The 23,225-nt window shown below is 42.8% G+C and overlaps 1 protein-coding gene across 8 annotated transcripts in view; it reads left to right on the top strand.

Annotated features, from left to right (window-relative positions):
• Positions 1-1,245: 1,245 nt before the first annotated feature.
• Positions 1,246-23,225, top strand: part of bicdl1 (BICD family like cargo adaptor 1) — a 36,530-nt gene continuing 14,550 nt past the window's right edge. For 7 of the 8 annotated variants that reach the window (XR_012594203.1, XR_012594205.1, XR_012594204.1 and 4 more), the window contains exons 1-6: positions 1,246-2,073; positions 3,176-3,391; positions 17,728-17,844; positions 19,611-19,622; positions 21,152-21,298; positions 21,438-21,617. Coding sequence is in view for 3 of the 8 variants with exons in the window: in XM_074637064.1 (XP_074493165.1) it covers positions 1,675-2,073; positions 3,176-3,391; positions 17,728-17,844; positions 19,611-19,622; positions 21,152-21,298; positions 21,438-21,617 (1,071 nt within the window). In the remaining 5 variants the exon portion in view is untranslated. The remainder of the gene's footprint in view (positions 2,074-3,175; positions 3,392-17,727; positions 17,845-19,610; positions 19,623-21,151; positions 21,299-21,437; positions 21,618-23,225) is intronic. The other variant, XM_074637066.1, reaches the window with a different exon arrangement.

Genomic DNA, 23,225 nt, shown 5'->3' with positions numbered 1-23,225 from the left:
GGTTAGTTTTATCTACAACAGTTTAATATGGGGTGGGGGGTTGCTAATACTTTTACTTAAGTAAAGTTTTGAATGCATGACTTTCTACACTATGGGATTGGATTTTTGTCAGTGGTGGAATGTAAATAAGTACATTTACTTAAGTACTGTATAGGCCATTCCCAAAGAGTAACATTTCTATTGAAGTATTATTTACTGAAATTTAATTTAATTGCCTTAATAGCTGTAATATTTAGCGTTACGTTACATTTGTGCTAGTACTTTTGGACATATAGATAGATTAATAACATACTGTTAAGTTAAACCGTTTGTTTCTGGAAAATTAACTAGTTACCTTTACATGGAGTGAAAACTAAAGTCCTTTTTCTGGGTAATGTCATGGTACAAAAGTAGTAATAGATTATCATTTAATATAATAATGTTTTAAATCAGGCAAATTCAGTGTCATCTTTGTAGGTTTTAAGCCCCGTAATGTAAATTAATTGTATCAAACATCACATGTTGTTGCTTTACCGTTTCTGTTGACTATTATAATAATATTATTATAATATATATTATAATATAAAAAATATTATTATTATAATAATAACAGTGTGTTCTTGTGTTATTATTGTTATTATTATTATTATTATTATTATTATTATTATTATTATTATAACAGTGTGTTCTTGTGTTATAATAATAATAATAAAAATAATAACAGTGTGTTCTTGTGTTATTATAATAATAATATTATTATTATTAATATAATAGTGTGTTCTTGTGTTATAATAATAATAATAATAATAATATTATTATTATAATAACAGTGTGTTCTTGTGTTGTTATTATTATTATTATAACAGTGTGTTTTTGGTATTATTATTATTATTATTATTATTACATCATTGTGTTTTTGTTATTATTATTATTATTATTATTATTATTATTATTATCATTATAATAACAGTGTGTTTTTATGTTATTATTATTATTATAATAATAACAGTGTGTTTTTATGTTATTATTATTATGATTATTTTAATAACAGTTTGTTTTTATGTTATCATTATTATTATTATAACAGTGTGTTTTTATGATATTATTATTATTATTATTATTATTATAACAGGTTGTTTTTTTTTAGTCTTCACGTGCTCGTTTACTGTGTTCCAGAAGACGCAACAATACATGGCGCTATCAGTCTCAGCCAATGAGCTGCCCGCTTGTAACAGGTTGCAACTGACGTCACTACCGTGGCGGGAACGCGCATTCAAGACTGGAAAGCTGTTGAGGAGGCATCGGGATCGCGCTCATCTTCTTGGCTGTAGATGCCTCCGGTGTAACGGGCCGATCGTTATGGGGGACCCGGGAGTCCGAGGCGGCATGGAGCCTGACCGACCGACCGCTGCGCACAGCTCATCCAGGCGGTTTATCCCGGGATAAAAGCCGTCCGTGTGTCCGGTAACAAGCAGCCAGTCAGCGGGCTGCAGAGGAGGCGGAGTGTGCTGGGACTCAATCAGAGCTGAGAGAGCTGCTGGTTTAACTGGGAGACGGACTGGGAGGATTACAATCTAACTGTATCCAGCTCGGGCGATGGATGAATGTTCGGTTACCAGCCGGTCCGGTCAGCCCAGCCCTGTGAGAGCAGGGTGGGTTCATCCGGAGTGAGATCGGTCGGCTGGTATCGGTACTATGTCCACCTTCTGCTTGGAGCTGCAGACGTCTCCCTCCGTGGTTTCAGCACCACTGGAGCTGGACAGCGACATCATGGAGCCCCGGGCCGGCTCCGCCGCCCCGGAGCCCGCCGCCGGCTTCCAGGCTCACCCGTTGCGGCACGCCGGCTCCGGAGGCCTCGGCATGGCCTTGGAGGAGGAGCTGGCCATGCTTACCGGGGAGCGGATCGACGACGAGGAGCTGTCCGACCTGGAGACGCATGCGATGGGGCACAACGCAGACTTACTATCGCTCTTCCGTCACAAGGAGAAAGACTTGGTTTTAGCTGCTAAACTCGGCAAAGCGCTGCTGGAGAGAAACCAAGACCTGACCAAGCAATACGAGAGGATGCACAAAGATCTCAACGAGAAACTAGAGGTACATTATACCAGTTTATACCTCTAAATGCTCTGATCCTTTAGAGAAGTTTGAGCCTTCACAGTGTAAACACACTAAAGAGAATCAGAACTAATGGAGCCTATTGAAGCTGGGTCCCTTTTTATGGCAGGTTATAACTGTATCTAATGTGTTATAAGCTGTGAACTGGTTCCAGTCCAGTGAGGACTGAAGCCTACAGGTCATTGTGATCTAGAGATAAAGTCAACCACACTATCTGTCTGTACAGTGACCAGACAGTGCAGCACATAGTCTGTTTACAGTGAATGAAGTACAGTTGAGCTTTTGTTCTTGTTGTTTTCACAATCCTTCACAGCAGCCACCACGTGGCCTGAGAAGAACCACAAAGACTAATCCCGTCCAGGGCCTATACGGGATCTGCTGTACATCTGTTCAGCCCTTCATCCTCTTAGTATCACACTCTTCTCATCATGGATGTTGTTACAGCTCCTGGTAACACTCCGGGTTGTTGTGATTCTCTCTTTGTTGCGACGTATCACACATGGAAACACACAGATGACCACAACAACAACGACCGCCGTCCAGACTGTGGTTCAGCACATCTGTCCATCTAGAGAAGAGAAAGGAGCATCCTGTTATCTGACCTGTCTCTCCAGGAGCAGTTCACAACCACACTATTATATCCCTCCTGTCATTTAGCCAGTCAGAGCTGTATAACTATACTATTGTGACTCTGTTGCACTTTTTATGTTTTGTAACAAAACATCAGTTTCTGGTGAACGGTGCAACAGTCAAACTGTCTTCATCCTCAACATCACATTAATGCTAAATGTGGAGTCACATCATCAGCACCACCATGGAGATAAGTCAACAGAGTTAACTATGGCAGTTTTAGCCCTTGAAGAAAAACTTGATTGTGCCTTTATTGTTGTCCAGTAACAACTTAGTGAGGGGATGAACTTTGTGAATAATAATAATAGAACTCTTTCTCAGTGTGTTGCAGCTCCAGAGTGTCTCTGACTCTGTCACACCCTCAGTGATTTCTGTCAAATACTGTAAGCACAGTAAGGTTTAACCACATGACCCTCTCTCCCCCCCATCCACCCCCACCCCCTCCATGCAGCACTTGGAGCAGGAGAAGCATGAGCTGCGTCGGCGTCTGGAGAGTCGAGAGGGGGAATGGGAGGGCCGCGTGGCCGAGCTGGAGACGGACGTCCAGCAGCTGCAGGGCGAGCTGGAGCGCCATCAGGTCCAGCTGAGGGAGGCCGACCGGGACAAGACCAGGGCCATCAGCGAGCTCTCCGAACAGAACCACAGACTGCTGGAGCAACTCAGTAGGGTGAGTGTGTGTGTGTGTGTGTGTGTGTGTGTGTGCCTACAATGGATGTATAAAGAGAACTGGATACAGCGTTGGAGGCCGGGCCCCATTCATCGCTATGAGAGTGTCTAAAAGTACCAGGATCTTCCGGCTATCTTCCTCATACATTGGGCCCATAGAGCAGGCGCAGTAGCGTCCCCTCGGTCACATGACTCGGTTACATGGTTCGGTTACATGGCTTGGTCACATGGCGCGGTCACGGGGTCACATCTGTCACGCTGTCATCACGGCTTGCTAACTCCTCCTCCCAGCCCTCGCTCCAGCCTTGGTCTGGGTGTCATTCACATGAACGGAGGGAAATAACTGCTATTCAGCTATTAGTGCATTTTATAACTTTTAGGACCTAATGATTTAAATAAGGACTATTAGAGTGTTCATACTGGGGAGTTGATTCACCTAAAAAATAAATGACCCTCTGAGTTACAGACGTCTCCTTCCCAATTGAAGTCTATGGGAAAAAGTATTTTTGGGCCCGATGGCATCACGTGATCGACATGGAAATTTGCCGTACCGCCGTTTGGCCACTACGAAAATTACCATCAACAACCGGCGCTCTTCCTGAGGGGTTGGTGTGAACAGTATGTGGTCTCATTGGCGGGGCCTCGGGGCCACTCGGTCCAGTTCAAATCTGCCTTGCTGAAGTGACGTTTCCTCATCCCTCAGTGCTTCTCTACCTCCGTCCAGCCTGTCTCTCCCTAACTCCTCCTGAATCGAGCTAACTCATCAATATAAAGTGGAGCCTCCGGCTCTTATGTTGAATAATTCACAGTGATTGGACGGCACACTTATGCAACAGCACTCTGCATATTGGCAGGTAATGTCAGTGCAGTTACTGTAATACGACAGGCAGAGTAGGGAAATGTCCTATATGAGGTATTCAGGTGGACAGACTGATTGATGGACAGATAGATGTGATGTACTGTACGTCAGGAGGAAGTGAGCGAGGCAGATTGATGGAGCTGATTAATCCCATGACCTCAGTCTGCTCTCTCTACACCCAAACAAAGACTCTTCATCCATACAGGTGGAACAATACAACAGCTCTGCAATGAGACAGTGTTAGAGGTGTTGATTTAAAACCAGTCTGTGAGGGATCAGCCTGGATCATACCCTCGGTGTTCTTGGTCATTTGTCAGCGTTCTGTCCCCTCAGTGGTGGTTTCATGTCCACACTAGAATAAAAAAAAATTCTTTGTCTCTACAGATGAGTCATAGGGTATAAAGTGATGGCAAAGGGTATAAAGTGATGTCGTAGGGTATAAAGTGATGTCATAGGGTATAAAGTGATGTCGTAGGGTATAAAGTGATGTCATAGGGTATAAAGTGATGTCGTAGGGTATAAAGTGATGTCATAGGGTATAGAGTGATGTCGTAGGGTATAAAGTGATGGCATAGGGTATAAAGTGATGTCGTAGGGTATAAAGTGATGTCATAGGGTATAAAGTGATGTCGTAGGGTATAAAGTGATGTCATAGGGTATAAAGTGATGTCATAGGGTAGAAAGTGATGTCATAGGGTAGAAAGTGATGGCCTAAGGTATAAAGTGATGTTGTAGGGTATAAAGTGATGTCGTAGGGTATAAAGTGATGTTGTGGTTTATAAAGTGATGTCGTAGGGTATAAAGTGATGGCGTAGAGTATAAAGTGATGTCATAGGGTATTAAAGGTCACATATTATACTCCATTTAAACTAGTTATTATAGGTCTCAGACACCTCCAAACCATGTCTCTGAAGGTTTTTTTTTCAAAAAAACAATCAGATCATGCATTCCAGCATGTCTCTATAACCTCTGTTTCAGCCCATTTCCAAAAGTGCTGATTTCTGTGTCTGTAGCCTCTGTCTCCTCCCACTCTGCTCTGATTGGTCAGCGTTTTCTGTCAATCAAACGTCCTCAACAACAGCGTCACCCTCCCCCTCCCTCCCGGAGAAGCTCTGGAGAGAGAGAGAGTGGAGAGATAGCAGCTAGAATAAAGTTTATAAACCACTTTAAAGTTTATAAACCAGAAACTTCACCCAGCGCACGTTACCGGAGGAATCTGATCAGAAATCGGCGACACATGATCAACATCTGCGGTCCAGATTCCAGGTTTTCCTGACGGTTTCTCTCAGGTAAATAATGCTATTTATATCTCTGTTAGTTAACTCAGTGTTTACCTCATGCATCAACTCTGTAAACCGTAAACATACACTCTGTTTTACGTCTGTCTTTACAGATCCATCTGTGAGAAATGACCGACAGAATCATCCCAGAGGAGAGCAGACAGCTGAGAGCAGATGGCTCTGTTTACATGGAGATACAGAGCTAACCCGGTAGCATGCTACCGCTATGACACGGTGTGTAAACACAGCGACCATCAGGGTGGAAAATAGAAGATGTGAAACAGTAGTCAGTTCATTATTTCTGCTAAAAGATAAATGTATGGAAGATCAGAGTAATGGTATATTATTTACAGTAGTAGCTGTCTCTGTGTTACCATGACTACAGACCACCGGAGCTTAGCTTACCATAGTTTACCAGAGCTGAAGACTTTCTCCTGTACCATGTTAACATAACTGCAGGTGAGATGATTACAAATGCTGTGAATAATTAATATTGTCATCTGTCAACTCAAATAAAGTTTGACTGTGAAACAGAAATGTGTTGTGTTGCTTACAAGTCACTATTTACTACCTGTAATCTGCTACATGCATGACATCAAATATATATAATATATAAATATCATCTGTTTAAACAGTGTAATTACATAAAGCCTTTGTGAAAGAACATGTTATATTTAGATGATGGGAGTACATGAAGCCTGTTCTGCTGGTTCTTGCAGACTAACTGTAGGAGCTACTTTGCTCAAGTTAGGTTGAGGAGGAGAGACAGAGACGCGCTGTGGGGCGGGGTCAGCTACTGAAGGTTCTGCTCTGGTTCGACCAGGAAACCCTCACGTGGCTTGCATTCTCAAATGACGTCAGAATACAAGGAAAAAAGCGAATTTTTTTTCTGCACCCATTTCCGGACAAACGGAGGAGGAGAAAAAGAGAGAGGATGGTCTTTTATGATACTATGGTGGCCTGTAGACACACTGGGGACAGATATTGATGTTTAAAAGACATGGAAAAGTGCATTTTGCATAATAGGTGACCTTTAAGTGATATCATAGGGTATTAATTAATGTCATAGGGTATAAAATGATATCATAGGGTATAAAGTGATGTCATAGGGTATAAAGTGATGTCATAGGGTATAAAGTGATGTCGTAAGGTATAAAGTGATGTCATAGGGTATAAAGTGATGTCAAAGGGTATTAAGTGATGTCATAAGGTATAAAGTGATGTTATAGGGTATAAAGTGATGTTGTAGGGTATTAAGTGATATCATAGGGTATAAAGTGATGTCATAGGGTATAAAGTGATGTCATAGGGTATAAAATGATATCATAGGGTATAAACGGATGTCATAGGGTATAAAGTGATATCATAGGGTATAAAGTGATATCATAGGGTATAAAGTGATGATATAGGGTATAAAGTTACGTCGTAGGGTAGAAAGTGATCTTATAGGGTATAACGTGATGTTATAGGGTATAAAGTGATGTTATAGGGTATAAAGTGATATCATAGGGTATAAACGGATGTCATAGGGTATAAAGTGATATCATAGGGTATAAAGTGATGTTATAGGGTATAAAGTGATGTTATAGGGTAGAAAGTTACGTCGTAGGGTAGAAAGTGATGTTATAGGGTATAAAGTGATGTTATAGGGTATAAAGTGATGTTATAGGGTATAAAGTGATATCATAGGGTATAAAATGATGTTATAGGGTATAAAGTGATGTCATAGGGTAGAAAGTGATGTTATAGGTTAGAAAGTGATGTTATAGGGTATAAAGTGATATCATACGGTATAAAGTGATGTCATAGGGTATTAAGTGATGTCATAGGGTATAAAGTGATGTCATAGGGTATAAAGTGATGTCTAAGGGTATAAAGTGATGTTGTAGGGTATAAAGTGATGTTATAGGGTATAAAGTGATGTTGTAGGGTATAAAGTGATGTTGTAGGGTATTAAGTGATATCATAGGGTATAAAGTGATGTCATAGGGTATAAAGTGATGTCATAGGGTATAAAATGATATCATAGGGTATAAACGGATGTCATAGGGTATAAAGTGATATCATAGGGTATAAAGTGATATCACAGGGTATAAACGGATGTCATAGGGTATAAAGTGATATCATAGGGTATAAAGTTACGTCGTAGGGTAGAAAGTGATGTTATAGGGTATAAAGTGATGTTATAGGGTATAAAGTTACGTCGTAGGGTAGAAAGTGATGTTATAGGGTATAAAGTGATGTTATAGGGTATAAAGTGATATCATAGGGTATAAAATGATGTTATAGGGTATAAAGTGATGTCATAGGGTAGAAAGTGATGTTATAGGTTAGAAAGTGATGTTATAGGGTATAAAGTGATATCATACGGTATAAAGTGATGTCATAGGGTATTAAGTGATATCATAGGGTATTAATTGATGTCATAGGGTATAAAATGATATCATAGGGTATAAAGTGATGTCATAGGGTATAAGTGATGTCATAGGGTATAAAGTGATGTCGTAGGGTATAAAGTGATGTCATAGGGTATAAAGTGATGTCAAAGGGTATAAAGTGATGTTGTAGGGTATAAAGTGATGTTATAGGGTATAAAGTGATGTTGTAGGGTATAAAGTGATGTTGTAGGGTATTAAGTGATATCATAGGGTATAAAGTGATGTCATAGGGTATAAAGTGATGTCATAGGGTATAAAATGATATCATAGGGTATAAACGGATGTCATAGGGTATAAAGTGATATCATAGGGTATAAAGTGATATCATAGGGTATAAAATGATGTTATAGGGTATAAAGTGATGTCATAGGGTAGAAAGTGATGTTATAGGTTAGAAAGTGATGTTATAGGGTATAAAGTGATATCATACGGTATAAAGTGATGTCATAGGGTATTAAGTGATATCATAGGGTATTAATTGATGTCATAGGGTATAAAATGATATCATAGGGTATAAAGTGATGTCATAGGGTATAAGTGATGTCATAGGGTATAAGGTGATGTCATAGGGTATAAAGTGATGTCATAGGGTATAAAGTGATGTCTAAGGGTATAAAGTGATGTTGTAGGGTATAAAGTGATGTTATAGGGTATAAAGTGATGTTGTAGGGTATAAAGTGATGTTGTAGGGTATTAAGTGATATCATAGGGTATAAAGTGATGTCATAGGGTATAAAGTGATGTCATAGGGTATAAAATGATATCATAGGGTATAAACGGATGTCATAGGGTATAAAGTGATATCATAGGGTATAAAGTGATATCATAGGGTATAAACGGATGTCATAGGGTATAAAGTGATATCATAGGGTATAAAGTTACGTCGTAGGGTATAAAGTGATGTTATAGGGTATAAAGTGATGTTATAGGGTATAAAGTTACGTCGTAGGGTAGAAAGTGATGTTATAGGGTATAAAGTGATGTTATAGGGTATAAAGTGATATCATAGGGTATAAAATGATGTTATAGGGTATAAAGTGATGTCATAGGGTAGAAAGTGATGTTATAGGTTAGAAAGTGATGTTATAGGGTATAAAGTGCTATCATACGGTATAAAGTGATGTCATAGGGTATTAAGTGATATCATAGGGTATTAATTGATGTCATAGGGTATAAAATGATATCATAGGGTATAAAGTGATGTCATAGGGTATAAGTGATGTCATAGGGTATAAAGTGATGTCATAGGGTATAAAGTGATGTCGTAGGGTATAAAGTGATGTCATAGGGTATAAAGTGATGTCAAAGGGTATAAAGTGATGTTGTAGGGTATAAAGTGATGTTATAGGGTATAAAGTGATGTTGTAGGGTATAAAGTGATGTTGTAGGGTATTAAGTGATATCATAGGGTATAAAGTGATGTCATAGGGTATAAAGTGATGTCATAGGGTATAAAATGATATCATAGGGTATAAACGGATGTCATAGGGTATAAAGTGATATCATAGGGTATAAAGTGATATCATAGGGTATAAACGGATGTCATAGGGTATAAAGTGATATCATAGGGTATAAAGTGATATCATAGGGTATAAAGTGATGTTATAGGGTATAAAGTGATGATATAGGGTATAAAGTTACGTCGTAGGGTAGAAAGTGATCTTATAGGGTATAAAGTGATGTTATAGGGTATAAAGTGATATCATAGGGTATAAAGTGATGTTATAGGGTATAAAGTGATGTTATAGGGTATAAAGTTACGTCGTAGGGTAGAAAGTGATGTTATAGGGTATAAAGTGATGTTATAGGGTAGAAAGTTAGGTCGTAGGGTAGAAAGTGATGTTATAGGGTAGAAAGTGATGTTATAGGGTATAAAGTGATGTTATAGGGTAGAAAGTTACGTCGTAGGGTAGAAAGTGATGTTATAGGGTATAAAGTGATGTTATAGGGTATAAAGTGATGTTATAGGGTATAAAGTGATATCATAGGGTATAAAGTGATGTTATAGGGTATAAAGTGATGTTATAGGTGAGAAAGTGATGTTATAGGGTATAAAGTGATATCATACGGTATAAAGTGATGTCATAGGGTATAAAGTGATAGTGTGGAGCTGCTCTATAGACAATGAATGAGAGACTGACTTTGTGCTGTTTCCTTTCTCTTTACTCTATTGTAGTGTTGTCAGGAGTGAAACCTATTCCTCTGGGTGCTCTCAGTGCCATCAGGAACATCTCTCCCATTCATTGTCTATAGAGCAGCTCCACACTTTGTACCTTTTGACATTACCAGTTGAGAGTCTTAGCGCTCTAGTTTTTGGATTTGGGAGAGAGTTGTTGATGTTTACTGATATTTTTGGACTGTCTCAGACCATAGGAAGAACAGGGATGGATTTTAAAATGGGCGTAGTTCCCCGTTAAGGGAGTGTTGTCAGCTACCAAGGCTACGTTTCAGGATGCCCCAGAGCTGTGCATACACACAGGTGCTTCTCTAGTCTAACCCCTTCAGAAGGTGTGTCTATGGCGACGCTCTCACTTCTTGTTGCCGGGCACACGCTGTTCAGGGAGGATATGGCTCTGAGCTCGCCGCTGTACAGGGCAGGCTCTCCTTCTCATCCTGATCAGATTATATCAGCATCTTGCCCCAACACCATCATCACAGTCAAGGACCGCTCTGAGATGGAGCAGGTACTCATCATGAGTCTAACCGGAGCCTGGCTGTGGGGGTCTAGAGAGAGATATTATCTGGAAGTGGTATATTGTGTTTTGGGGGGAGCATATCTTGTGGTCTCTGTGACTCAGTGAAATTTATGAGACTTAATTGAGAGCATCGATCCAGATCCATGATTCAGTGAATCAGAGGGAGACCTGCTGGGTAATAAATAAATGAGGTCACACGCTCTCTCTCTCTCTCTCTCTCCCTCTCTCTCTCTCTCTCTCTCTCTCTCTCTCTTATTTACTGAGACTCAGTAATGTTAGTTACTGTTTACAGCTCTGAGTGAATGGAGAGAAGCCTGCAGTAGTGCGCTCACTGCTCACAGTTAACAGTCTTATTCTGGTCTGAAGTGCTTCAGTCCTTCAGCATCCATATAGACCTGGTTGCTGGTTTCTATAGACCTGGTAGCTGGTTTCTTTAGACCTGGTTGCTGGTTTCTATAGACCTGGTTGCTGGTTTCTTTAGACCTGGTAGCTGGTTTCTATAGACCTGGTTGTTGGTTTCTATAGACCTGGTTGCTGGTTTCTATAGACCTGGTTGCTGGCTTCTTTAAACCTGGTAGCTGGTTTCTATAGACCTGGTTGCTGGTTTCTATAGACCTGGTTGCTGGTTTCTATAGACCTGGTTGCTGGTTTCTTTAGACCTGGTAGCTGGTTTCTATAGACCTGGTAGCTGGTTTCTATAGACCTGCTTGCTGGTTTCTATAGACCTGGTAGTTGGGTTGTATAGACCTGGTTGCTGGTTTCTATAGACCTGGTAGCTGGTTTCTTTAGACCTGGTAGCTGGTGTCTATAGACCTGGTAGCTGGTTTCTATAGACCTGGTTGCTGGTGTCTATAGACCTGGTAGCTGGTGTCTATAGACCTGGTTGATGGGTTCTATAGACCTGGTAGCTGGTGTCTATAGACCTGCCAGCTGGTGTCTATAGACCTGGTAGCTGGTGTCTATAGACCTGGTAGCTGGTGTCTATAGACCTGGTTGATGGGTTTTATAGACCTGGTAGCTGGTGTCTATAGACCTGGTTGATGGGTTCTATAGACCTGGTAGCTGGTGTCTATAGACCTGGTAGCTGGTTTCTATAGACCTGGTAGCTGGTGTCTATAGACCTGGTTGATGGGTTCTATAGACCTGGTAGCTGGTGTCTATAGAACTGGTAGCTGGTTTCTATAGACCTGGTAGATGGGTTCTATAGACCTGGTAGCTGGTTTCTATAGACCTGGTTGCTGGTTTCTTTAGACCTGGTTGCTGGGTTCTATAGACCTGGTAGCTGGTGTCTATAGACCTGGTTGATGGGTTCTATAGACCTGGTAGCTGGTGTCTATAGACCTGGTAGCTGGTGTCTATAGACCTGGTTGATGGGTTCTATAGACCTGGTAGCTGGTGTCTATAGACCTGGTTGATGGGTTCTATAGACCTGGTAGCTGGTGTCTATAGAACTGGTAGCTGGTTTCTATAGACCTGGTAGATGGGTTCTATAGACCTGGTAGCTGGTTTCTATAGACCTGGTTGCTGGTTTCTTTAGACCTGGTTGCTGGGTTCTATAGACCTGGTAGATGGGTTCTATAGACCTGGTTGCTGGTTTCTTTAGACCTGGTAGCTGGTGTCTATAGACCTGGTAGCTGGTGTCTATAGACCTGGTTGATGGGTTCTATAGACCTGGTAGCTGGTTTCTATAGACCTGGTTGCTGGTTTCTTTAGACCTGGTAGCTGGTGTCTATAGACCTGGTAGATGGGTTATATAGACCTGGTAGCTGGTTTCTATATAGACCTGGTAGCTAGTTTCTATAAACCTGGTAGCTCTGGTGGCTCTACAGTCACAGACACCAGCTTTAAGTCAGAATTCTGTGTTCATCATGACTGTGGAGGAACTATTTTAATTGCTAAATCAGGAGAAGTGAATATAAATAGAAATGTTGAAATTCTGAAATATGTTTAAATGTAGATTTATAGACATTTATTTACCTATTTCCAGATTACCAACATGTTTTCATTTCATTTATGATTTTTTTAAATGAACTATTTATTAATGTATTACTATATTTATTTGTATCTAGCTGCCAGTGATTTCTAAAGCAAACTGCAGCCAAAGATTAGATTTCTAAAAACAGGAACGACTTCAGAAGCAGTTCTTTAACTGGCTGCAGTGGGATGACCTTGAGAAGGTAGGGCGCTCTGCAGGAAGTGATGTCAGTCACGGGGTGAGATAGAGCGCTGAGGGGATTAGGCTATAATCCGTGCTAATAGCATCGCCATATGCATCCAGTCAGGAACCAAAACAAGCCCAGTCCATACTCTACTTGATTAATACCAGCAGGTAACGGAGACATCTGGACAAAGAAGATCTAAACATGGAGTCTGCAGCTCGTTACACCTCAGCCCGGGCTGACACAGAGGCCCCTGCTGGTTCTCCCTCTCTGGGTCTGTGTGGGTTAATATTATAACTATACATTATATTCAACACAGCCAGAGCAGATCGGTCCAGGAGGTGGGAGCTGGTGTTGAATGTGAGAACGGTCAATCTCCTCAGGTCTAATCTGATCACAGTGAACCAGCAGGAAGGACCTTTCTCTAATGACATTACCTCACAGATACACCAGAGTCTGCAGGTTTTATGGCCATGCTCAACCTCTAGAACGCTGACAGCAGCCTCTGCTGACTCATCACAATTGTTTATTTGAGTAATTCCAGTTCTTTGACTCGTCATTTACAACCGGCAAGGTGTCATGTTTTTATGTTTTTGAACATTGGCCTGTTGTGTCTGGCTTCATCAGTAACAGGAGGACATAACAAAGGCGGCCTCCCATCAGCCCCAGGTAGCCGCTGCTCTATGATTGGCTCGTATCGTCACTCTCCGTGTCTGTTATGCAACCGTTCGGTGTCGCCCATCCTCCCCGAGTCTAGACGAGGCAGCGCTCTGTGAAAGTGACTCAGGAAAATACCAGAAGCACTGAGACCACCGGGCGCTGCTCCACCAATCCCACTGCTCCCTGGTTGCTATGACAACCGGAGTGATATGCAAATTGAACCTCCATGTGTTCTTACCATGGGGATGTGCTCTACAGGACGGTCTGATGTGAGGTTGTGCCACCAGAGACCTGTGATGCTCCTGCAGTCATACCTGCTGGATCATGTAGTCACTGAATATCTGCTGTTGTACACGTCGTCTGCAGAGTGTATGTACAGCATCATCTACTCACAGAGACGTCATGTAGTCTCTGAATATCAGAGTATCAGAGTGGATGTACAGCATCAGCTACTCACAGAGCGACATATAGTCTCTGAATATCAGAGTGGACGTAAAGCTTCATCTACTCACAGAGACGTCATGTAATCTCTGAATATCAGAGTGGATGCACAGCATCATCTACTCACAGAGATGTCATGTAGTCTCTGAATATCAGAGTGAATGTACAGCATCTACTAACAGAGACGTCAGTAGAGAAACGTGTCTCTCTGCTGAGCTCTACTTTGCTGCCCTGGATTCTGTCATGCTGATAAAGCCTGATCTGGGATCTGAGGAGTTTATGTGCAGATTAAGAGAATATCTGCATACCAGCAATCTGTCTGCGGTCGACTCTGTGGTTTTTCCACATGATGTCAATCTGTCTGCAGACTGGGCCAGTGGGTCAGAGGTCACCTCACCACTGTGACCTGCTGCTGACTGGAGGAAACATTTGTTTCCCACAGAGGAGACACCATCACACATCTGGCCTCCATAACAGAGACAGTAGATCAATGTCTGCTGCCTGAACCTGAACCTGAAACTGGCTCAGAGGACGACAGACAACACGCTGCTCAACTCCACAGCAGTTGGTTTTTCAGCAGTTGAACCACTTTTATCTAATTTCTATCAAAAATATTTCCTTTAACTCTCAAAATATAGCTCAACTATTTCATCAAATATATTTCCTGAACAATATGAAGCTGTTGCTCTTTTCCTGGAGGGTCAGATTTATACTGATATCTCATTACAGCCTTAAGATATTACAGCCTTCTCCGTGTTTCCTTCGTAGGTCACAACTGTCACAGTTCTGTGAATACAGCAGCAGATTTAGACCCAAACACAGAGGAAGAGATGAGGACAGATTCAGTGATTTAATGACCAAACAATGACTGAAAGCTCGAGTCCACTAAGTAACTCCAACACAAGCTGAAGAACACTGGGAGCAGAGAGGCTCATCTGACAACTCCACACAGATTGTATATGACACACTAATCAACTCATGAAACACAGCTAGGCAGGAAGTAGAACCAAACAGGACACATGAGGAGAGTGAACTTTCAAAATAAAACAGGAACTACAAGCCAATCCCAAGACAATGACAATAACTCTCCCTCAGAGTCTTCTACCAGTTATACCTCTGTGCAGATTGCTCCTCAAGTCTATTGTCATTGTTAAGAAATCTTGATGTAAGTCCTGAAAGCTTGAACGTTTCCCATCTCTGAGTGTGACACAGGGATTTCTCTGTGGTTTGGGAGGTAGAGCGGGTCGTCCACTAATCAGAACCATTGAACTGTTGGAAACATTTTGACCTTTTGGCATACTATAAGTCTATTGTTTTACCACGTTCTCTCACAAGGGTTCCTTCCAGAGAGCTGCTTTATTAGTTCATTAGTTCATGTTGAGATGAGTGGAGCCCCAGAACACACAACAGACAGACTCAAGAACCAGAACCAGAACCAGGACCAGGACCAGCTGCTGAGCCTCCTCTCATCTCTCTGTGAAGGGAGAGGCAGCAGTGTGTGGTGCCACCTAGAGGCTGAACCTCACATTGATCTATTAGTCAGCTCAGTTTTCCCTCAGAGTAGAGGACTGACTGGTTAAGAGTTGAGGACTGACTGGTTCAGAGTAGAGGACTGACTGGTTCAGAGTAGAGGACTGATTGGTTCAGAGTTGAGGACTGACTGGTTCAGAGTTGAGGACTGACTGGTTCAGAGTAGAGGACTGATTGGTTCAGAGTTGAGGACTGACTGGTTCAGAGTTGAGGACTGACTGGTTCAGAGTTCAGGACTGATTGGTTCAGAGTTCAGGACTGACTGGTTCAGAGTTGAGGACTTACTGGTTCAGAGTTGAGGACTGATTGGTTCAGAGTTCAGGACTGACTGGTTCAGAGTTGAGGACTACTGGTTCAGAGTTGGGGACTGATTGGTTCAGAGTTGAGGACTTACTGGTTCAGAGTTGAGGACTGATTGGTTCAGAGTTGAGGACTGACTGGTTCAGAGTTGAGGACTGACTGGTTCAGAGTTGAGGACTGATTGGTTCAGAGTTCAGGACTGATTGGTTCAGAGTTGAGGACTACTGGTTCAGAGTTGAGGACTGATTGGTTCAGAGTTGAGGACTGACTGGTTCAGAGTTGAGGACTGACTGGTTCAGAGTTGAGGACTGATTGGTTCAGAGTTCAGGACTGATTGGTTCAGAGTTGAGGACTGATTGGTTCAGAGTTGAGGACTACTGGTTCAGAGTTGAGGACTGATTGGTTCAGAGTTGAGGACTACTGGTTCAGAGTTGAGGACTGATTGGTTCAGAGTAGAGGACTACTGGTTCAGAGTTGCGGACTGATTGGTTCAGAGTTGAGGACTGATTGGTTCAGAGTTGAGGACTGATTGGTTCAGAGTTAAGGACTACTGGTTCAGAGTTGAGGACGGATTGGTTCAGAGTAGAGGACTACTGGTTCAGAGTTGCGGACTGATTGGTTCAGAGTTGAGGACTGATTGGTTTAGGAGTTTATATTCAGTGTGTAGATCAGTTGCTTCCTTTCTTTAATGTTTCTGATATATTTACTATAATATGTTTATTCGCCTCAGTGAGTGGTTTTAAGGAGGATGCGGTTGCCATGGCAGTGATGATAATGCCACCGGCAGCTTCCAGAGTGCAGCTCCGTACTAATGATGCTCAGCCAGGTTCTGTGAGTCCATTGAGCTCAGCTGATGCACTGAATGCTTTTGGGCTGGATGACAGTGACTATCAGAGGGTTTATAAATGGCCATGACGTGTGCATCGCTAAAACTATCAAATGCACCATTTCCAGGAACAGACTGGGGAGGAATAACGCTATGTCACTATCACTGAGCACATATAGTGAACCAGTGTGGTTATGAATGTCTACGTGAGCTATCAGACTCCAGTGAGTCACCTCAGTAGTTTAGTGAGGGAACACAGATTAAAGAGCTGCGATGAACAATCTTGCATTTACTACATTTAACTGAGCAGTTAAAGGTACTGTTTGTAACTTCTTACACGTATAAATCAAAACCGCAAAGTTCTATCTAGTGAAGCCCGTCTTGCAAAACAGTGTCAACTCTTCCTGCACCAGCCCCCCGACCACGGCCAGAAGACACAGGGGAGACCGTAGCTTTGGTCTCCAGGGCCGGAGTCCATGCTTCTCTGGCTGCTTGCCTTCACTCACACTGCGCACTCGTTCTCACTCGCTCCACCTCTCACGTGCATGCACGCACACTAAACACTGCAGAAGACGGGAGTCTTAAGCAGGAAACACAGTATCAGCATTGATTCTTTGAGAGACCTTCATCTGGTCAGCTAACATTACTGCCAAGCAGCTGAAATATAGAGTGATATTGTGGTTTTAGCTGATGTTTGTCGCCTCACTGTTTTGACCGATGCTTGTTCATGTCTATGTAGAGCGAGCACGACCACGAGCAACAGGACGCTGACTTTCGTTGACTTAACGGCCACAGGTGTCGCTGTTAACAAGACATTTCTGATTCTTACATAGAGTCCCTTTAATATAACACTGTAACACTGATATTACAGGTCTACTGCAGATGTGAAAAAGATGCTGTATGAAGCCTTTAGTGTCTCCAGAGGGAGCTGTGTGAAGTCTGATCAATGTCCTCAAGTGATGTCACCTGAGTCAGCGTCAGTTGGGTCTGAAAATTAGAAAAATCTGAGGAAGCAGACGTCATGTTATCCCCTATAACTGAACTAACTACAGCTACTATAGCTGCATTGTGTCTATTTTGAGTAAATGTGGTCTCTATTGTTGTTCTTTCTGTCTGTCTGTCTGTCCGTCCTGTCTGTCTCCCTGCAGGCTGCAGAGGTGGAGAGGCAGCTGTCCACTCAGGTCCATTCATTACGGGACGACTTCAGGGAGAAGAGTATGTCTACCAGCCAGCACATGACACGACTAGAGACTCTACAGGCTGAGGTGAGACCAGATCAGTTCACACACAGCTTCAGCAGTCACCCACCAAAGGCTAAACAACAAACCTAACTGGGCAAAAGTACAGCAAAGTACTTTACATCTGCAGAAACATGCTGCCTGTTTGCAGTTATTGGTGCTCAGTGGGGAGCCGGAGTGTCTAAGGTGACACCAGGGGACATTAGAGCCAGACTATGTCACTTTTGAAAGAAGTATTAACACTAGGGCTGGGAAAAAAATCGATTCACCTATGTATCACGATATTTTTTTTTACGATTTCTAAATAGATGTTTTAATACCAGAATGGATATATTTGCTTCATCAGAGTCTATGTGGAGGTAGAAGGAAGTTTCTGCTTTTATTGTGGTAGTCTGTGTATCTTGACGTCATATCCGTTCCGGATACACTACACATCCAGTAAAGGATGGAAACACTTTGGGTTTCACACATTGCAGGAAAAGCAGAGCTAGACATCACGACTAAAGCTGCATGCTAACTCTGTCACGGACAGGAAACATTATCGTATCGCCATAACGTGCGGTGGAGCCGGCCGTCGCTCTCGTCTCCGTGGTCAAATGGGCCGACGCTACAACTGTAGAACACCCAGATACTGACATTTCTGTTCTCTGCATTGAAACGGCCCCGATGGAGCTGACCATGGATGGATAAAGAGAACGGAGCTGACGGGAGAGCTAGAGACCACCTTGGAGAAGTTAGAGGAAGTAGACACGTGGGAAGTAGACACATGGGACTATGTCCGCTTTTCAAAATAAGGTGTTAACTAAGGGAACTGTATATACAAAATACATTTATGGAAATAAGATTGATGGATTATATTCACCAGAAGTATAAAACATTACATGTCCCTTATAAATTAAAAAGAAAATATCACTAATCTGTGAGGGAAATGTCTTTATTCTTTGATTTTGGGGTTACAATAATTCCTGACAATGACTGATATATTTGACTTCAGGACATCTCTGACTACATACATGCTGAAAATCAAACATTTGAACTAGATTAATTCAGAGATTGTCCAAAGTAAAAGTTCCTAGAAGTGGAAGATTCATCTTGTTCTGATGGTTTAATGTTAACAAAGTTAACAGGAATCACAAAAAATTGCAATATCGAATCACAATACTTAAAAATCACAATACATATCAAATCGGGAGATAGGTGAACCATCCCAGCCTTAATGAACACATTTTCCTTCATACAGATAAACAGTTGAATTCATTAGCAGCAACATGCAGCCCTGCTCAATTCAACACGCTCAGTAGTTTTGCAGCTACAGTCTTACATGTTGGTCTGGTATGACCACTAGCTAATGGTGGCTAATGTTAGCTAACTTTAGACAGATATTAGTGTGTAACTGACTTTACTGAGGCAGTCATCTGATTGTATGTCTCTGTTCTACGTGTGTTGCTGTTGTATTGTGTTGTAGCAGGTTACAGAGAGTCATTTCAATGCTAAACTAGATGTAAACACATGGAACCACACCATCTCTGTGTCTGGTCGCCTCATTATGGTGTCTTTAAAACAGCTGACTCAGAAGAGATATGAAGGACAATTGAGTGTCCCATTAACGAGCAGATACCAGCTGTGTGCTACTGTTCAGAAAAAGTGACAGAACCTGGCTTTAGAGGTGGAGTTTGTGGTAAAAGTGTTTAATCTGTCAGAACAGTTGTGGGATTACGCTACTTTTCCTCTCTTTCTGTAATCTTTATCTCTCTCTCCTCACCCATCCCTCCTTCCCCCCTTGGTTGGAGCAGCAAGGGCTAGAAGTGAGTGGTTACCGAACGCTGTCTGTCGGTCAGACTGCATGCTGCATGAAACGTCTTAGAAAAATAAATAAATAAATAAAACAAGGATTGCAACATTATGTTCTTTTAAATTTCCAATTAAACCTCTGACCAATTAAATGAGTTGATGATAAGCCACAGTATAGGGTAGATTATTAATTCATTCATTAAGTAATGTCATGCTGGATGAAATACAGTCTCTTTTGACCTCATATAACTTTACAGGTGCTAAATTCAATATTCAGAGCATTAATATATCATCAACTATTGTCTCTATAAAGATATAGAGGAGTAATGTCTACCTGAGTCTATGATATCAGCATTAATATAACATGTAAAGATATAGAGGAGTAATGTCTACCTGAGTCTATGATATCAGCATTAATATAACTTGTAAAGATATATTGTCCCGACTGACGGCGTCGTCACAGAAGTGTAGCGCCCACCCTCCGGTTCCCCACGAGGTTAACACTGTTAGCTCTGTTAGCACCGTTAGCTGCTAGCTGCCGGCTCAGTCGTCGCCATGTTGAGAGCTGTTTGGAGGCAATCCCATAGATATGCTCTGAATTTGGAATTTAGCACCTTTAATACTTTAGCACTTTACATTTAATGTCATGTAATATGAAAGAAACCCAGCTCTGTTTGACATTTCCACCTCCTTTTGGCAATCCCTGTTTCATGAGACGGAGCATGAAAAACATGGCTGGTTATCGGAGCATGATGTGTCATGATGTCAGCTGTGTGATGTGTGATATCAGCCAGATAAATCATGAACTAAGATACAGTCAGGGCCTAACAACAGATCAGATTTCCCCGTAGCTTCTCTTCAGAGGCAGAAAACACCCAGACTGCAGAGGCTGCGCTATAACTGAGAGAAGCCGCTCTATATTTAGCTGAGATACTGCAATGACTGTCTGGGTGCTCCCACTTTTCCAACGCTTTGCCTTTATATGACATGTGCTGATGACTAATGGCTTTCTGCCCTATTTGTGTGAAGAGAGAGACCATAGCAGCCTAAATATACCCAGGAGCTGGCAGTGTGGATGCTCCTATGGTGATGAAAACAACATGTGAGCTCCTGCACTGTGAAGTAGGTTACAGATGTAGGTCAAAGCAGGAGGGATGAAAATGAACAAGAGCTGCTGCTTGTTTAATGGGGGAAGCTGCTCAGGCAGCTACACTCATGAGGAAGCTTCAGTAGAAGGCCGTTACACATGCACAATAGCTCAGGAGTAAGCTGATAGCAGACGCTAACATATCACCAAGACATTCCTGAAGACGAGGGTGGAAACGGACGCGTACGCCGTGCTAGGCAACACACATTCTTTAGGCCAGTGGGAGTACTGTTTAATCTAGTGTAGAGCCCAGCTCGAATCACAGTCAGAATCTGGCATTTAATCAGGTCCATAGCTGCCCATCGGTTCACTATCCAATATCCACATCCTCAGTTTATCCAATCAGGGCCTCTTCCCCTCGGCGCAGGAACTAATTGGTGCCGTTTGACCCGTTAGATTAAGATGCTGTCGGAGAGGAAGATGGAGCTGGAGCGACGGGTTCACGCCATGCTGGAGGAGAACGAGCTGCTGCAGAATACGGTGGACGACCTCCGAGAGAGGACTCTGATGTTGGAGAGGCAGTCACACCAGAAGGACCTACAGGTACAGTGAATACATCTGACCTCTGAGGAAATGACCTTCTGCTGTCAGCTGTTGTTGTGTAGACACACCAGCATTATCATCATAGCTGACCATCAGGTTCTTACTCTGCACTGTAAAGTCACTGCTGTGTTGTGTCCAGTTACGGCAGAGCCAGCTGGAGCTGCAGGAGGTTCAGGGGTCCCACCGGCAGCTGAGTGCCCGGCTGGAGGAGCTGACGGAGGAGCACAGCCTCCACAGCCTCACCCCCCACCCGTCCAGCCTGCTGTGTGAGATCGAGCAGAGCATGGAGCAGGAGGAGCAGGAGCAGGAGAGGGAGCAGGTAGTCCCAGTAGGACAGTAGACACCACCAACACCACCAACACCACCAACACCACTAATACCACCAACACCAACACCACCAATATCACTAACAACACCAACACAACTAACACCATCAACACAACTAACACCACCAACACCACCAACACCACCAACACCACACACCATCAACACCACCAACACAACTAACTGTTATGATCTTGTTTACCAAAGAAGGCGTGGACTCAATAGCAGGCACAAAAACACAAGTCTCTTGAATTTGTAACAAATCTAATTTATTACAAATAAATATAATTATAAATGGAACTGTGAACAGGGCTGGAGTTCCTAAAGGTAAGGATCCAGGTCGAGGAGGAGCAGCGTGCAGGAGTGAGCAGGCAGGTTGGTTCCAGGAAGCAGCAACAGCTGACAGGTTCACAGACCTGAACAGAGGACAAAACAGGGTGAATCCAATAGTCAAAAACCACGAGCATGAGCAAGTCGAAAAGCCAAAAATACAAAGGAGCCTGAATACGTAATGTACCACTGTGAGTAACGGACGATCTGGCGATGAGTTGCAGGAAGACCAGGGTAGATATACTGCTGGTGATTGGGATGATAGATTGCAGCTGCTCCTGCCGTGCCTGCCCAGGAGGAGGGGGAGGAGGAAGGCCACACCTCCCGACACACTGACAAACTAGACAAACCAGGGAAAAACACACAAGATACAAAAGGGCAGGGAAACAGAGGAAACAAAAGGAAACACTAGCCTACAGGCAGTGCTATCATGACACTAACACCACCAACACCACCAAAACCACCAACACCACCAACACCACTAACACCACCAACACCACAAACACCACACACACCACCAACACCACACACACCACCAACACCAAACACACCACCAACACCACCAACACCACCAACATCACCAACACCACTAACAACACCAACACCACCATAACAACTAACACCACCAACACCACCAACACAACTAACACCACTAACACCACCAACACCACCAAAACCACCAACACCACCAACATCACCAACACCACCAACACCACTAAGACCACTAACACCACCACCAACACCACCAACTTCACCAACACCACCAACACCACCAACACCACTAACACCACACACACCACCAACACCACCAAAACCACCAACACCACCACCAACACCACCAACACCACTCACACCACCACCACCACCAACACCACCAATACCACCAACACAACTAACACCACCAACATCACCAACACCACTAACTCCACCAACACCACACACACTACCAACACCAAACACACCACCAACATCACCAACCAACACCACCAACACCACCAAAACCACCAACACCACCAAACAACACCACCAACACCACTAACACCACCAACACCACCAACACCACCAAAACCACCAACACCACCAACCACCACCACCAACACCACCAAAACCACCAACACCACCAACACAACTAACACCACCAACACCACCAACACCACTAACACCACTAACACCACACACACCACCAACACCACCAACACAACTAACACCACCAACACCACCAACACCACACACACACCACCAACATCACCTACCAACACCACTAACACCATTA

This window comes from Sebastes fasciatus, chromosome 6 (assembly GCF_043250625.1).
Source record: "Sebastes fasciatus isolate fSebFas1 chromosome 6, fSebFas1.pri, whole genome shotgun sequence".
Classification (NCBI taxonomy): Eukaryota; Metazoa; Chordata; class Actinopteri; order Perciformes; family Sebastidae; genus Sebastes; species Sebastes fasciatus.
The sequence above is the reverse complement of the archived record's forward strand: the minus strand, read 5'-3'. Positions and strand labels throughout refer to the sequence as shown.